Source organism: Oculina patagonica, chromosome 10 (assembly GCF_052425735.1).
Source record: "Oculina patagonica isolate OP01 chromosome 10, crgOcupat, whole genome shotgun sequence".
Lineage (NCBI taxonomy): Eukaryota > Metazoa > Cnidaria > Anthozoa > Scleractinia > Oculinidae > Oculina > Oculina patagonica.
This window is the reverse complement of record NC_135767.1, coordinates 19340186-19355538: the sequence shown is the minus strand read 5'-3', so window position 1 is coordinate 19355538 and position 15353 is coordinate 19340186. Positions and strand designations below refer to the sequence as shown.

At 38.9% G+C, this 15353-nt stretch overlaps 2 protein-coding genes across 2 annotated transcripts; one reads left to right on the top strand and one right to left on the bottom strand.

Annotated features, from left to right (window-relative positions):
• Window positions 1–83: 83 nt before the first annotated feature.
• LOC144629225 (uncharacterized) lies at window positions 84–605 on the bottom strand. The gene has a single exon (XM_078487458.1). It carries the CDS (start codon window positions 555–557, stop codon window positions 90–92), a length of 468 nt encoding a protein of 155 aa, XP_078343584.1. The 5' UTR covers window positions 558–605; the 3' UTR covers window positions 84–89.
• Window positions 606–664: 59 nt separating this feature from the next.
• On the top strand, window positions 665–15353 carry LOC144629045 (ankyrin repeat and BTB/POZ domain-containing protein 1-like). The gene is made up of 12 exons (XM_078487209.1): window positions 665–793; window positions 4774–4836; window positions 4926–4981; window positions 5630–5774; window positions 7190–7349; window positions 8021–8183; window positions 8624–8751; window positions 9473–9521; window positions 10006–10085; window positions 11230–11406; window positions 12732–12932; window positions 13612–15353. Exons 1-12 carry the CDS (start codon window positions 747–749, stop codon window positions 13837–13839), a joined length of 1497 nt encoding a protein of 498 aa, XP_078343335.1. The 5' UTR covers window positions 665–746; the 3' UTR covers window positions 13840–15353.

The window sequence follows — 15353 nt, the reverse complement described above, 5'->3', positions numbered from 1 at the left end:
GAATTCTACGCGCGAAGATTTGTGGGTATTTATATGGTTTTCCCCAGGGGTAGGGAGAGGAGAGGGCAGCGAATTGTTGTCGTCCTTAGTTATTTCAAACAAGGATGGCCAGTTAAAAATTTTTCCACCACAACTTGATGATCTCCTTGTATTTCCACAGTTTCGCCTCTAACAACACCTCCAGCTCCAATTTTCTTTTTAAGTTCTTGAAGCAATAAAGCAGAATCGCCGGAAACGTTACTTATCACTGTGACTTTCTTGCCCTTGGCCCGGTTTTCGTACGAAATCGGCAGCTTTCCTTTCTTTGTGCGTTTGACTGAAAACCCAACAGTTCCGTTTTTCGTTTCTTCTTGTTTTAAGCTTGATCCCGTAGCAGATGATTCTTCTCTGTCTGTTAGATCGTAAGAGGCCGCTTCTTCGACAGAACTTTGACTGCTTTGAGAAACGTTTGGAGTTTTAGATGCGAGTGATCCAGTTAAAAAGCTTGCTAGAGTCAATTCAGCAGGTCTTGCTTCTCTTTCAGACTCTTGAGATCCTTTCTTACTACGTTTTGGCATTGTATTTCAGCAGATTCGTCAGTTAAAATTTTCGAGAATACTGGAAGTTGGAAGCCATTTGTGTGTGGTCAGCGGATGCATGTGTCATGCGCTCAAGATGTAAACAAACCACCGTCAAAACAAACCGCGCAGAATATTTCAGCGATCTACAATCCTTTCCTGCGACTGTTAAGCTTCCAAATACCTGGAATGGATCTTTTCCAGAGCTGCCGCCGTGGAGATGTCGATCGAGTGAGGTAGGCTTTTTTGTACGATTTTGAAACAAGCAACGTATCGAAGTACAAATACACGAATATTTTGTGACTGACGCAGCTGACGTTGTACATTTCATTCTGCTTACGAGCTCATTTTCTCAATATATCATTGGTTATAGCGCTTTTCTCGCTTAGAAAATAAAATCCTGCATGCAAGACGGCGTGAAAACTTGGAAAGACATTCGTATCATAACATTTGATACCGTTTTACGGCTAAATACGGCTAAATACAGCTGATAGCGATATAATATCAACTGACGCGACATTTTAATATAAATGCAAGTTATGCATGCTGTCACCCCCGACCGTTGTATATTTAACTTAGATGACATTTCTGCATATATTTTCACTCCAAGACGTTCTGAAGTCTAAGGTAATCAGCCATCTTGAGGCCTTTTCTCGAAACAAGATCAGGCAAGTTAATTTGTACATTGCAAAAGTGCAAAAGATGAATGTCCGCCGATGTGTCGATTTAATAATGCATCAGTCAATTGAAACCCCGGCCCCCCGACCCCCGGGACTTACCGGGGAATTTAACATTTACCAAGTGTTAAAACTCGGCTCATAACCCCGCCCTAGAGGCCAAGAAGTCTGTTAAAAGCCCCGCTTAGCGGGGACAACCCAACTAAATAAAGAAACAACTCAAGAGCGATATTCAGGAAAAAGCGAGGAAAAAATCTTGATTTCGTTACAGAAGTTAACAATCCTATTTCTTTTATTTATTGTCCATATATAGCTATAAGGTAGGAAAGAAACCTGAAGTAGTTTGTTTCCGCCAAAAGCCTTTTACTTTGAGAAAACTAAGAAAATCATTTTTCGTAGTCAGAGTCACAATTGCCAAATTTCTAACCCGAAATAAGCTATTATGAACACACCTGTCGGAAAACCCATAATATCGGGTGTGATTGCCCTACAGAACGTATTTCAGCCTTTTTTTGACCATCTACTTCAGCCGGATAGCACACCGAGAAACAAGCTTCGTGCGACAGACTTAAATAACTCCAATGATAAGATTACACTGCCTAAACAGTCTAAAAAAGCCGTCCTTGTCTCATTACACTGTATGCGAAGCATACGAAGAATTTCATCAAGAACCCTCCCGAACCTAACAGGTTTTAAAGAGAGATAATAAGTCTGATTCTTAAAGGAAAACTCGTTCAAATTCAATGAAAAGATTAGCTTTATACCAATAGAACAGCCATGGGCACGAAAAACCACCAAAAGAAACGAAATACTCCGCCAAAGTAGCAATAAACCTATCTTTTGGAAACGATCCATCGACGACGTCTTTTCAATGTGAGACACAAGAAGAAACAAAATAGAAGAATTTCTTCTAAAGGCAAACAGCTTTCATCCTTCGACAAAATTCACGGCTGAAATATCAGAAACAGAAACTACTTTCTCGGAGACGATAGTGTACAAAGGTGGATATTCCACAAGGAGTCTACCCTTAACGTGCGAGAACATTACAAACCTACAGAGCCGTTTCAATACACGAATTTCTTTTCGTGTTATTTGCCAGGCGTCACGAAAGGCTTTATCAAGGGAGAAGCGTTAAGACATCTTAGAACAAATTCCTCACAACGTACGAGAAAAACATTAGTCCTTCATGTTAAATCCCGGCTGTCGTCCCCGCTTCAGGTGATCGCGTGCTGTTAAATGACCGCTCCACGGCCCCGGTCTACTGACATTTTGTTAAATCCACCGCCCGCCGGGGCCAATGCGCCGTTAAAAGTGCGTTAAATCCCGGCTTTGGACGCGTTAAATCCCCGGTAAGTCCCGGGGGTCGGGGGGCCGGGATTTCAATTGACTAATGCATAAGCCTCGTTTGTTTTAGACGTCTATTGACGCTTTTGCACTTGCGTTACCAAATAGGAATACTTATAGAGTTTAGCATCAAGCTGCTGTGATTGATCATTAAAACAAAAATTAAACAAGAAATCCATCGTGGCGGTAAGCATGCCCGCCTGATTTTATATGGTTTATAAAACTCATACGAGGTACGAAGTCCGGCCTACCTGACAGTTATGTTGGTATTTGAAACTGCTTTTCTACAACTATAAACAAGTACTTTAAAAATGCAAAAATCAGCTCCAAAATCAATTTCAATTTGAAGGGAAGCCACAAATGAATACAGGTTAATTAATAACTAAAGTAGAGCTTAGAGGCTCGCACTGATCGAGTTTGGTGCTAATAACTTAAAGCTACTTCATGATCAAGTTCTGTGGTTTTCTTGGTGTCCTGCTTATAAATCCTTAGATAAGATACTACAGATTCTACAATAGCCTGCAAATTTGTATTACCCTACACCGTATTAATTAAGTATTTCATTTTAAGCAACTTGCTAAATGCTTCTCTTCACCCAGTTGTATGAATTGTAAGGGTACTTACAATTTATACAACTCAGGGTGAAGAGAGGGGCATGAGCAACTCTCTTATTAGGATACATGTATTTGGCAGAGCGTACATAAAACGTTTTGCTGCACATTATGACACGAAAAGTGCAATACTGTTATTTTTAATAAAAGACCAAGTTTGATTTCTTTTCAGTACACAATACAATGTTATTGGTGAACTAGTAAGAATTAAAGATAAATAAATAGCGAAATCAAACACCAACAAAAGCATCGAAACCAAATAACAGAAAAACGAAACCAAATAGCGAAATATCGAAATAGCGGGGTTTTTTTCTTTTCACTATGGAATGCCAAAACGTTTTTGGTTGTCGTTTTCCACCTTAATGTACAGTGTATGAACCACAAAAAAACCAGACTAGCAGACTAATGAATAAATGAAAACGCAGACACATAAAAATTATAAAAAAGCAATTCCTTCACGCCTTTTCTCATTTTTTTTTTTTTCGACCCCTTTTTTAAAATTAACCACAAAAGGAACACTAACGTTTCCGGATTCAGTGCTTATTTTTGACCTTACAACCCAAGATTTATTCTTTTCTATTTCTTGCCTCCTCGTAATAACAAGTGAATGTAATTGTATTATGTGTATAATAGCAATAAAAAAAAAATAAAAAAAAAAATAAAAAAAAATTTCTTGCCTCCTCGACCTCAATAGTTGAATAGAGCATAACATAGACTGGAACGTTAAGTTAAAGTTTTGCTTAATTCTAAAGCGTTTTTATGCTCTCAAAGGTCTTTTCGGTGTATACTGTGCTTTATTTGTTCACTTTTGCATAGACTGGTAAAGAAAAAACCACGCAAAGCTTTGCTTTTACCCTACTCTTGACTGACAAAATTTGTTCTAGGTTTATCACATACTGGAACGATTTACCTTATTACAGGAAGTAAACGCGACTTAAAAACGAAGGAAATTAACGCGATTGACAAGCAAGGAAGCGCAGTTTGTAGCGACAATAAACTGACAAATTTTATTCAACATTGAATTTTTTTGGCTGTAATCATAAGAACTTGATGTATCAGATGTCTAACTGCACTTCGTAGCCAATCGCAAAGGGCTTACTTTCGCTACGTTCTGTGATTGGTTAACAAATATCTCAATTCACCAAAACCAATGGCGCTGGTCACGTGTATTTCCTTTAAGTCCTCATTGGCTCATGGCGCCAAAGAGTGGCTTTCACTTGAGTGTCGTATGTAATTCACATTAATCGCTTTGGTTTTGTATCACTACGCTTAGTGATTGGTTTAAAAAAACTTTAGCCACTTTCTTAGCCAATCAGAAGTAAAGCCAAAAACCTATCGTGTCGCTCACATACGTTTTCCCGCGCTTCGCACCGGCTTCATGTATTTGCTTCGCTTTTTTGCGTTATTTGTAATTGGCCAGAGCGATATTTTTGTTTTGTTTACACGACAATCAATTGAAAACTGCTCTATCTCGTAGCACTGACCACTCCCTCTTGGTACTGAGCTAGTGGTTGGCGGTACAGGTAAATTTAATGAATTAAATTTATAACAACGTCTTTCTCACTTTCTTATTCGTTTTTTTAGATACCTTGTGGAAAACGGAGAAACAGAGTTAAACATTAGAGACTGCTGGGACAGCACGCCACTGTAAATATAAACTATATAAACTATTTAGTTTTTATTTCTTCAAAATATTTTCTGGTTTGCGTACAGTACTAATTTCTCGTCAATTTTAGATATTATGCCTGTCTGTGCGGTCATCATGAATTGGTAGAGTTTCTTTTACAGAACGGTGAGTTTGATGTGACAGTTTCAATTGCAAAGAGAGGCAGGTTGAGTGGGGGTGGAAGAGTTAATAGGGGAAGGGAATCGGGGAGCTCGAGCTAGGGAGTAATCGGGGCGGGAAGTCTACGGAAGGGGAAAATGAGATTACAAAGCAGGCGGTATAGCTGTCAACAGGGTTGGATTTCAGTGTTTCACTAACATTTTTGCGTACAATACGGTCTTTTCTGAAGATGTATGTAGAAGAATACGAAACGTCAAGTAAAAAGGTATATTTTTTCAAACAACGCGTTTTTTTGTAATGTTCTTTTTATACCGCAGTTTGCGTGTTTTTTCTTGTTTTACAATTAATACGTCACTTTTATTGAGGAATCCTGATAGGCTGTTTCTTCCTTAATTTACGATATTTAGATGAGAAAAAATACAAACCTCGTAGTTTTGTTTCGTTGTAACAACTTTCGGAACAACCCCGAGTGCTTGTCGGAAGTTCTCGGGAGTATTCGGATTATACCACTGACTTAACAACTGCAAGAATCGTTGATAAGTCGGTTACATCCACCATGAATGATTTGACAGAAAATGGCAACGTTTCTTTAGAGAGAGTAAAATGAACGGACGTTAGATAACGTTGATTTTTTTTTACTTTTTCTCTCTTAAGGGGCTCGTTGTGCGCCGAATACCTTTGATGGGGAGCGCTGTCTGTATGCAGCCTTGACAGACAAGATAAGGAGTCTTTTAAAGAGCTACAAAGCAATCACATCGGAATGTATGAGAAGGGACTCATACAGAGAATTTCTAAGAAGGTAAATGCTTAAACAGGCCCGTAGGGTGGATTCTGTTGAGGGGGGTTCTTTCATTTTTTGGGAGTTATTTTTTAGCTCCGAAGGCGTGAGCCTCTTGGGGTGGTCTGTTGGCATCCCCCCCAGGTAATTTTGCAAATTTAGGTTCTTTCAAGTGCCATTTCCTGCATTTTGACATCATTACTGAGGTGGGATGCATTTTCCTTCAATATTAGCTCTTCGGAAAGTAAATTTCATTCTTAAAAAAATTCTAAAATGTTCAGAAATGAGTGTGTGCATTTAGACATCATGAAAAATTTGGTTTCTGACAAATGTGCATGCCTGCTTATACAGCCAACTAACGCTAGATCTGATTGCCGCGGGCGCCACGACAATCGAACGACAAGGATGAAAAGCAAGACGAACATTAATTAACCAAAAAGATTAGAACTTCTCATTATAGTGCCAAAATAATGCGGCTTCCTCCGATAATCCTGGCAAGGAAGGCAGTTGTCTGTGAAATCAACTAGTCACAGTCTTTTGATTGTTTTGTGTAAAAAATTTTACCTATTCAAGCCGCAAAGAGTACCGACTTAAAAAATTTAAGAGGGTTCGTTCGAACCCCTCGAACCCCCCCCCCCCACCCTACGGGCCTGGCTTAAAGCAAGGAAAGCGGGGTGGCTTTGCTGAATAGATTTAGAAGTTTATTTGGTTTTTGATTTGATAACGAGACCAGGAATAAGCCTCATTTAATAGTGCTTCTTAAAAGGTTATCTGACTGACGATGTTTTAAGTTTTTTGCTTTACCCTAGTTAAGGAGTGTATGGGCCGATTTACCCCGTACAACTATCTTGCATGTGACAAGCTTACGACAAGGCCTACGACATGATTCAGTACCATTTACACGCGCACGCGTCTGTCGTAAGGATGTGATAGGTTGATTTACACGACGCGATTCGCGTTGAAGTCACGGCGTAAGCGTGTCGCATGTGATAATCGTAAGCAAAATCGTACCGTCTAATTCGCCTATAATGACGTTTTGAGCATTTTCATTTTGTCGCAGAAAAAATGTCGTTTTGATTTTTGAGAAAATATATTTTAAAAAATGGTCTTCAGGTATTAAAGGTTCACTTCACCTACTCATCACCCTAAGAAAATAGCCGTCTCTTTACACGCGCATAATTCTTCTCCCGCCAGAGTAACGTATAAAAGTGGACCAGAAAAATTCCACACTGATGACGTAGTCACTACGTCATCAGTGACCTTGATGACATAATGATGACGTGGCCACTACGTCATCACGGACCTTGTAGAGTCTACAAAGTCCGTGTGGTGTCTCTGAGACACTACAAATTCAGCACATGAAAAGAAAATTATGTTTACTGAAGGCTACTGTTCAGGAGCTTTGCAACCGCTGTTTTTTTTTATTTGGTTTGCAGATGTCTGGCAGATTCACCCTATGCAGACGTGTGTTTCTTGGTGCATGGTGTCCCTTTGCCTGCTCACCGTGTGATTCTATCCGCACGTTCTTCATACTTTGCTCACATGTTTATGAGCAAATGGCGTGATCGTCCCATCATTGAACTCAAGCACAAACTGGTAAGATCATCTGCTGATGATTAGTACTATAACTATTAAAATCGCTGTAGTTTATTTGGATTAAACACGCGCGTATTTTCGTTAGTCGTTTCCCTGTCGGTCCCGTGGGAACAACTTATGACGTACGATACATTCTACAGCTGTCGAATTGTAGCCCGTAAGTTATCATACATTTTTGTTAGATGTAATGTTCGTTCGATTTAATTTTACTTTTCGACGATTTATAACAAACTCTTACGAATTATCCCTCGGGAAACGTGCTAGTTTTGTTTTCCTCAGCCTCGTTTTTTTCTCTTTTCACCTTCTTGGGAAACATCGAGATTCTAATAAAGGGTAAAAAAAAACACTAATTGCTTCCCGAGGAGACCAAGGATTAATTGTGTGGTGTGGAGTGTAATCTTATTTTTTTGATATACGTGTGAAAACCTTGCTTTTAGCGGAGCCCCATACCTAAGACCTAAAAAGTTTAGACTGTCACGTGGTTGTCCGCGCATACGTTCATACGACCGTACATACGTTTGCTGTTTTTTTTTTTTTTTTACGGTCGAACAAACAAGGATAAACAGAAAAATCTGAGAACTGTATTAACGCGTAAATTCAGAGTGGAATAGAAGGCAAAATAAAAATTCACACGGATATTTATTAGTAACAGCTTTTTTTCTTTTTTGTAGGTCAAACCCTGGGCTTTTGAAGCAATTCTTCAATACTTGTACACGGATCGAGTGTATATCGAGATGGATAAGATTGATGACTGCCTCCGACTGGCGCGCCAGTGCAAGCTGGAATATCTCAAATCACAACTAGAGATCAGACTAAATAGCATCGAGCTGTTTGGTAAGGAGATATTTCGCTATTTGTTTTATAGTTAATCTAGTTTTCGCTTTTTCTCGCTTATTGCTAAATTTAACTTTCGTTGCCCTCGGAGAATCAAAATCTTTAAAAATCAGCAAGCAAACCTTGCCGACCAGCAACCTGTCCGACCGACTTTTTAGGTGTATTCTGTATGTCGTTATTCCAAACCACCCGTCTACCTTTAGCTCTCCCAGCCCCGCCCTTCCCTGACTACACAATCCGACCCTAATGTACCCAACCCTACCCTACTTTTCTCTACCCCCTACACACTATCCCTATACTACCCTACCATATCCTACCCTTCCCTACCCAACGCCACACCATACTACCCTTTCCTATTCTACCCTACCTACCTTACCCCACGGCCACCCTACCCAACCACAAAGCCTGAGCAGAGCGTAACAACTTGTTGTGAATTACAGGAATGTCCAAAACTAGAACTCGCTCGATAACAGTGGTGAGCATTGAACCAGAGTCCCAGTCCACAGGGCTACAAGAAGCATTCGGTCGATTGGCGGAGTTCGCCTTGCCTCCCGCTTTTACTTCCCAGGTAGACTGTTGATGTTTGAATTTTGTTGTTGATTGTTGGTTTGTTTGTTAACTTGTTTCAAGCTGCAGGCCCACTTGTCTCAAAGGTCATACCGTAGAATTCCGGTTATAAGCCCCTCTGCTTATAAGCCTTCCCAGTTATAGGCCCATCATCCTGGAAACAAAAAAAATACATCCGGTTATAAGCCCCCCGGATATAAGCCCCCCTCTTCCAGATGACAGTACTGAATAGGGCTAAATGTTGCTTTATTATGTGTTTTTTACTTAAAAACGTGTTTCCATCAACACTCCCGTGGCTCGTTTTGAAACGTTTTTTTCATTTCGCTTATAAGCCCTCCCGGATATAAGCCCCTCCGCTTATAAGCCCACCCAAAACCCTTACGATGTTGTATAAGCCCAGGGCTTATAACCGGAATTCTACGGTATGCGAAGAAGAATAGTTTCGCCATGACTTCTTTCTTCGACTTTCTATCTATGTAATTATACGTTTTTTTTGTAAAAAATAAATGTTTCTTAACGTTTTATGGTTCGCGCAAATGGCAGTCACAATATACCACAGTACTTGTCGTACCTTTCAAAGTCTAAAACGTAATTGTTCATTGTCAGTAGTTGTTACTCGTCTATTAGATCTTAACAACAAAAAGTGATCGTTGGTTTTACTTTAACTACATTTGCTACACATACAATTCTATTATGTAAACGTTTCTATTTTATTTCCTCAGCAATTCCCGAGGCCGTTTCCGTTTGAAATATCCTCGGATGTTTTTGACGGTTCGTATAAAGTGTTTTCCTTTTTGTATTTTTTTTCCTATTTTTTTTTCCTATTTTCGCTTTCTGTATTGCTGTCATTTTTGCGAGACATTTAGCGTGCCAGTGAGTCGCGAAACAAAAGTCAACAGTCGTTTGTCTGACTCTTGGGTCATTAGGTGCTCACAAGAGGGAGCCAAAAGAAGAAATCAATCAACTGATTAAGTAAAAGAAAATAGTGGTGTACGATTTTAGGTCCAAAAGAGGTTCATACTTTAAGGGGACTATATTTAGTATAAAGGAACACATTTATTTTAGAACACATCTAATTCAAGTCTTAATTCAGGGACCAGTCGAGGTACACAATTTAAGGGGCAAATCTACGGAGAACAGTACAATTATGGGACCAATGAAAATTGAGGTTTAGAAACATTTTACTATATCATTAAGCAGAATGAGAATGTTTAGCAACGCAGTAAAAACAGTTGTTTTTGTTTCTTTTATTCAGTTTCAGTTTTCTGTGAGGAGCCCCCTGTTTATGCTGACGTGTGTTTTATTGTGGACAACTACAGATTTTACTGCCATAAGGTCAGACGCTAAACATAGCTTCTTGCGTCATTATTATCATGATCATCATTATTATTGGTATTTTTATTGTAGATATTATTTTATTATCTTATCAATGTGGAGTGTGAAACTTCAAGCTTTTGTTTAGTATTTTTCTGAGGGTACCGGCCTCAAGAGTCCTCATGGGCTCGATGAGGATGAGAGTGAGTGAGCAAAGGGGGTGTTGTCATCCCATTTCACGCACAAATTTTAACCAAATTCACGTGTCACGTATACTTGAAACAGCAGAATTCACGAATCACGTGCCTTTTCTAGCTATTTTCACGCGTCACGGTCTAATTTTTGCCCTATTTTCACGCGTCACGATTTCATTTTTGGCCTTTTCACGCGTCACGCAAAAACCCTTTGCTACCCTCTTTTCTGTCTGCTAAATTGACCTTTCCGTGGTTTGAGTCGCAAATTATATTAGCACCTATTATTTTATCAACTTGGGAAAGTGCAACCAAACTTTTGTTCACTGTTTCCCTGCCTGTTTATCGACATATTTGTTGTTCCAATTTAAAATTTGGTGCCTCAAATTTGACCACACTTTAGAAACGTTTCGAAACGTTTTAATTTGACGGAAATGACGATTTGTAGAAGAACATTATGAACTCTATGTATGTTGTAGAATAAACTGGTTTTCAGGTTAAATCCATTTTCAACCAAGGTTATTCTGTTTCAACCTGAAGATCACGCTCATTTAATCACGTAAAATGATTTGAATTCATAAAAGGTAATCCTAACAAATAAATACAAACTGTTTTAGGAGCGTTTAGTTTTCAAGTTAAAACAGATAAAGCTAAAGTTGTCCGAACATCATTAACAAGGTAAAATGTGGTATCGTGGTGTGAATATTAGTTAGTTTGTGGAAGATAATTGCTGCATGGTTATGTAAATAGTTTCCCGCGGATGGAGTCAGTTTGCACGTTTAAAGTCGGACAACTTTAGTTTTAGGTAATATTTCTACTGAACTGAGTTTTTCAGTAAACCGCTGATATTATACGATGTTTAAAACAGATAAACCTAGGTTAAAAACGGATTTAACCTGGAAAAAATAATAACCTACAACATGTACACGCCAAACATTAAACTCTTTGTTTGTTTGTTTGTTTTCTTTTTGAAGGTGTTTTTCTGTGGTAGAAGTGATTATTTCCGAGCGTTATTAGATGGGCACTTTTCGGAATCGACTTCTCCTGGAAAACAGCTATTCAGTCCGTCCATACCTGAAGTTTATCTCAACGATGTAGCACCAGACGTGTTTGCGGCTGTTGTGGCATTTATTTATCAAGATGAAGCTTTGGTGAGCACCAATTTAAATTTCTGTGCCTAATTTTAAAGGAACTATGACACGGATTTTACGAGATTTTTGAACAGCCAAAATTTATATATATTTGTGTCGCGGGAACTAAAAATTTAAGTTTCAGCATGCGCACTATATTTTCTTCTCAGACTCTATTTTTTTCGACTCTATTTTTTTTTTTTCAATTTCTCAAAAATAGGACACAAGTAGCTAAATAACATGCTAAATGTGTTTTCTGGTCTGTTCGGATGTTCGGTTTGTTGGATAGCAGCGCGAAGAACGTCGAGTGAAATTCTGGGAGAGGATTTTCTTTTAATTTTTCGTAATCAAGCCATTGTAAGCGTCGATATGGAAATCAAACTTTGGTTTTGGTTATTTGGTTAACCCTATCCAGACCGGGGGGGGGGGGCGGAAAGTGCCCGCGCCGACTTTAAACGCTTATAACTTTTTTAATATTCAACCAAACGCTGCCAAACTTTGCGACTTTATCTAAAATTTATCTGGGAATAATTTGGTAGGGTAGGTTGTTGTGTCAAGAACTTGACGTCACCATGGCAACGGCATTTTGACAGGCATGTTTTCCCAAATTTGTAATTTTCGTGTTTCTATTAAGGAAAAATAACTTTAAAGCAATTATTTTTACCTGTTTACGGGTTTTAAGCACATTTTTATTGGTTTTGAGTATTTTCCAGTAAATTTTGGGCGGTTTTCTGACGTTTTGAAAAAATTTCGAAATCCAAGATGGCGGATCCAAGATGGCGGCTGTTTTGACATTATGATGTAATTGTCACGTGATGTGACGTCATCATCCCACGTGACATATACCAAAAGATAGATTTTGGGACATACTATATATCCTGTAAGTTTCATTGTGATTGCTTAAATATTCTGGAAGTTACCCCGGTCTGAAAAGACCAAAAAAAGCCCGGTCTGAATAGGGTTAATTGTTCATTTTAGAACGATTTTCGATTAAGTGTCGTAAAACCAAAACGAAATTACAAACAACTTCTCTCTCCAATCACAGAAGACACAGGGAACCCAGTAATTCAATCATAACTCGAAGCAAATACATGACGCCGGTACGAAGCGCGGGAAAACGCGTGCGAGTGAGTCACGATTGGTTTTGTTCCATTTGTGATTGGTTGATAAGGTGACGCGAGGTTTTTTTAAACCAATCAATAAACGTAGTAATGCAAAACCAAAGTAAATGCGAATTACTTTTGACACTTAAGTAAAAACCACTCTATTGCTAACTGAAATTCTAATTGTATTGCAATTTTCGTTTATTTTCTTTTTGATGTTTGTCTTGTCTTTTTTTTACTCAGGTAACTGAAGAAAACGTTTACAGCGTGTTATGTTTTGCTGATGTCTATCTACTGCCTGGCCTCAAGCGTCTTTGCGCGCGTGTAATCAGCATGTTTCTCGACACAGAAAACGTTTTGACCGTTTTGAGGACTGCGCGCCTTTTTGATTTGCTAAGACTTGAGGCGGATTGCTGCGAATACATCAGCAAACATCTCGAAAAGGTGAGAAATAAACTAAATAGGGGCGCTGGAGCCTTTTTAAACGTGGGAGGGGGGGGGGTGTTTGTCGAACACCAAGCAGCCCCCCCTTCCCACCCGAGGGGCGCATACCCCTACTTATATTTCCCAAAATGTCTTTTGCGAATTCGAAGTTGACCTCTTTGCAATCTTAACATCGTCCGGTGTATCTGTAATCGATTTTGACAATGCATAACTAGGCAGTTCAGACGATTATGTTGCGCTAACGATACTTTCGGCACTGAAATGTGTTGTGGGGGGGGGGGCTGAAGCCCCCCATTTTTTTTGGGGGGGGGGGTGGGGGCGCTATACAAAGGGCAAACCGCCTGCAAAAAAAATTAAGACAAATGTAATGAAAATCTAATCCCATATGATTTTACTACTCGGTTTAAAATTTATTATCTTTCTTTATTTTATTATGATGATTAAAATCATCATAGAGCATTCTGTCGACATTGCTGCCGTTGTCTGTATTTTCATTTTTCCCTTTGTTTCTGTAAAATAAGAACTAAATAAGAACCTATTGAAAATTTTTTAGGCTAAATAGGGTCTAAAAAGGTTCTTATGAAAAGGGGGTGTCCATGAAAATTACATTTTATGTTCTCGTTCTATACATGTGGATTTTTACTGTTTTACATAATTAATCGTTTGTATGCTTTAACAGATAATCCCCGACGAAGAATTTCACTCACTGATCCTTGAGGACGCGTCTTCAGTCCGTGACCGCCAGCAGACTGATTCTATCCCGATTGTGGACGATATTCGCTTTCACTTATACAAAGGCGTTCTTCCCAACATCACAGAAGACGACGAAGAGGAGGCGCAGTTTGACAGCGAAAGAAAACTTAACTTGCTCAATGACTTGCTAGTGCAACTGGGCATTGAATGTTAGGGAGCCGAACTTGACGAAACTGCATTTTTTTGTCAATGTGTCTGCGGTCGCTTCCACTCGCGCAGAAGCAGTTAAAGACTAGGCACTGTGGAGAGCTAAGGAAATAGACCATTTTACAGTTGTCTGCTCAGTGACCTGGCCTTTGAATGGAAGTGAGGCTGGAGGTGACCTTGTTTTGATACAGACCTCACTGCTTTTTTGTGTAGATCATGCTGTTCTGATGCTAACCAGTTTGCATTTACATAATAAAGCAGGGAGGTTTGTATCAATGCAAGGTCACCTCCAGCCTCACTACCATTCAAAGGCCAGGTCACTCGCCAGCCAACTGTAAAATGGACTATTGTTGATAAAAAGACTGATATAGTAAATGATTTGAGCCCTGGAGTATCGGTAGTTCGTATAGTGTGATCGTCCGGGTGAGAGTAGTTCTGAGAAGAACAGTTGTTGGTGACTGACGTTTCGACAACCTGAGCGTAAGTCATCTTCAGAGTCAAGTGAAAAGTTGTTGTCAGTCGATAGACGGATCGAAAGTGACCAATAACTGTTGAAAAACTTTACAGTCTTACAGCCGATATAATCAACTTCAACGGACCAGACTTATAACAAAACGTGTTTTACTGGTTGTTTATCATATGCATTTTGCAACAGAATCTTGAAATCTCGTTTAAAATCTCAGGAAGACAATTTTTGCTTGCCTGACCCAAAAAAAACTTTCAGGATAAGCGGGAATTTTTGTAGGGCCTCCAATACCCAAAATGCAATCTTAACGAAAAAGAAATGCGTGAAATTATATTTATTTCTACCTTGGCTCACCGGCAAAACTCCGGCGAAACTTGACAAATCTCCGTTCGGAGTTTTTGCTTCCCATTTGAAAGGTAAACAACCATACAATTGTTCGCGCGCTTGTATAATAAATTTGTATATTAGAGCTTGTATAGAAACAGGTCATTTTGCCTAGGTATTTGCGAAGTATTTCACGTTATGTATATCGGTATTTTATAGACTTTATAGAGCTGAAAGTGGTGTTGGTTTTTAACTTATTGCTAGGAAACCAACGAAAAAGGCAACAACAGAACTACGACCTAGTAATATAACTTTTTGTAAATAAATAGCAGAGGTGTGCTCACACTTGATAGCCCTAGTTGTATAAAGTTGTTTTCCAAAGCGGACAAGGTTCTTAGTAAGATTAAATTGCTACAAATTCAAGTGACAAAAGAACTTTAAAAAAACTCTTAGGTGAAGAAAGGTCCTTACACTTCGCCCAGGATTGGGTTTTGACGAAGTTAAGTTATCGTATTTCCGTTATAGGCTGAAATTATTATAATAAAAAATATTTTATTTGTCCCATAAATTCTAGCAATATAATTTTTCAGCCGTTGTTGTGTGTAACCGAAATATGCAAAGTATTTTAAAAATTGTTAAAATAGGTAGCATATTTTAAAGACAGGTCTGCTTCTGTATTTCACGTCATTGTGAAAACACTAAATAAATATAACCACCTTTTGTTTAAACTA

What these genes read in the sequence shown, in the direction of transcription:
- LOC144629225 (XM_078487458.1), bottom strand. Translation starts at nt 557, where the DNA reads ATGCCAAAACGTAGTAAGAAAGGATCTCAAGAGTCTGAAAGAGAAGCA.
- LOC144629045 (XM_078487209.1), top strand. Translation starts at nt 747, where the DNA reads ATGGATCTTTTCCAGAGCTGCCGCCGTGGAGATGTCGATCGAGTGAG. An exon ending in TTGAACTCAAGCACAAACTG is followed by an intron (nt 7,350 to 8,020) that starts GTAAGATCATCT and finishes TCTTTTTTGTAG; the next exon opens with GTCAAACCCTGGGCTTTTGA. An exon ending in CTCCCGCTTTTACTTCCCAG is followed by an intron (nt 8,752 to 9,472) that starts GTAGACTGTTGA and finishes TTATTTCCTCAG; the next exon opens with CAATTCCCGAGGCCGTTTCC.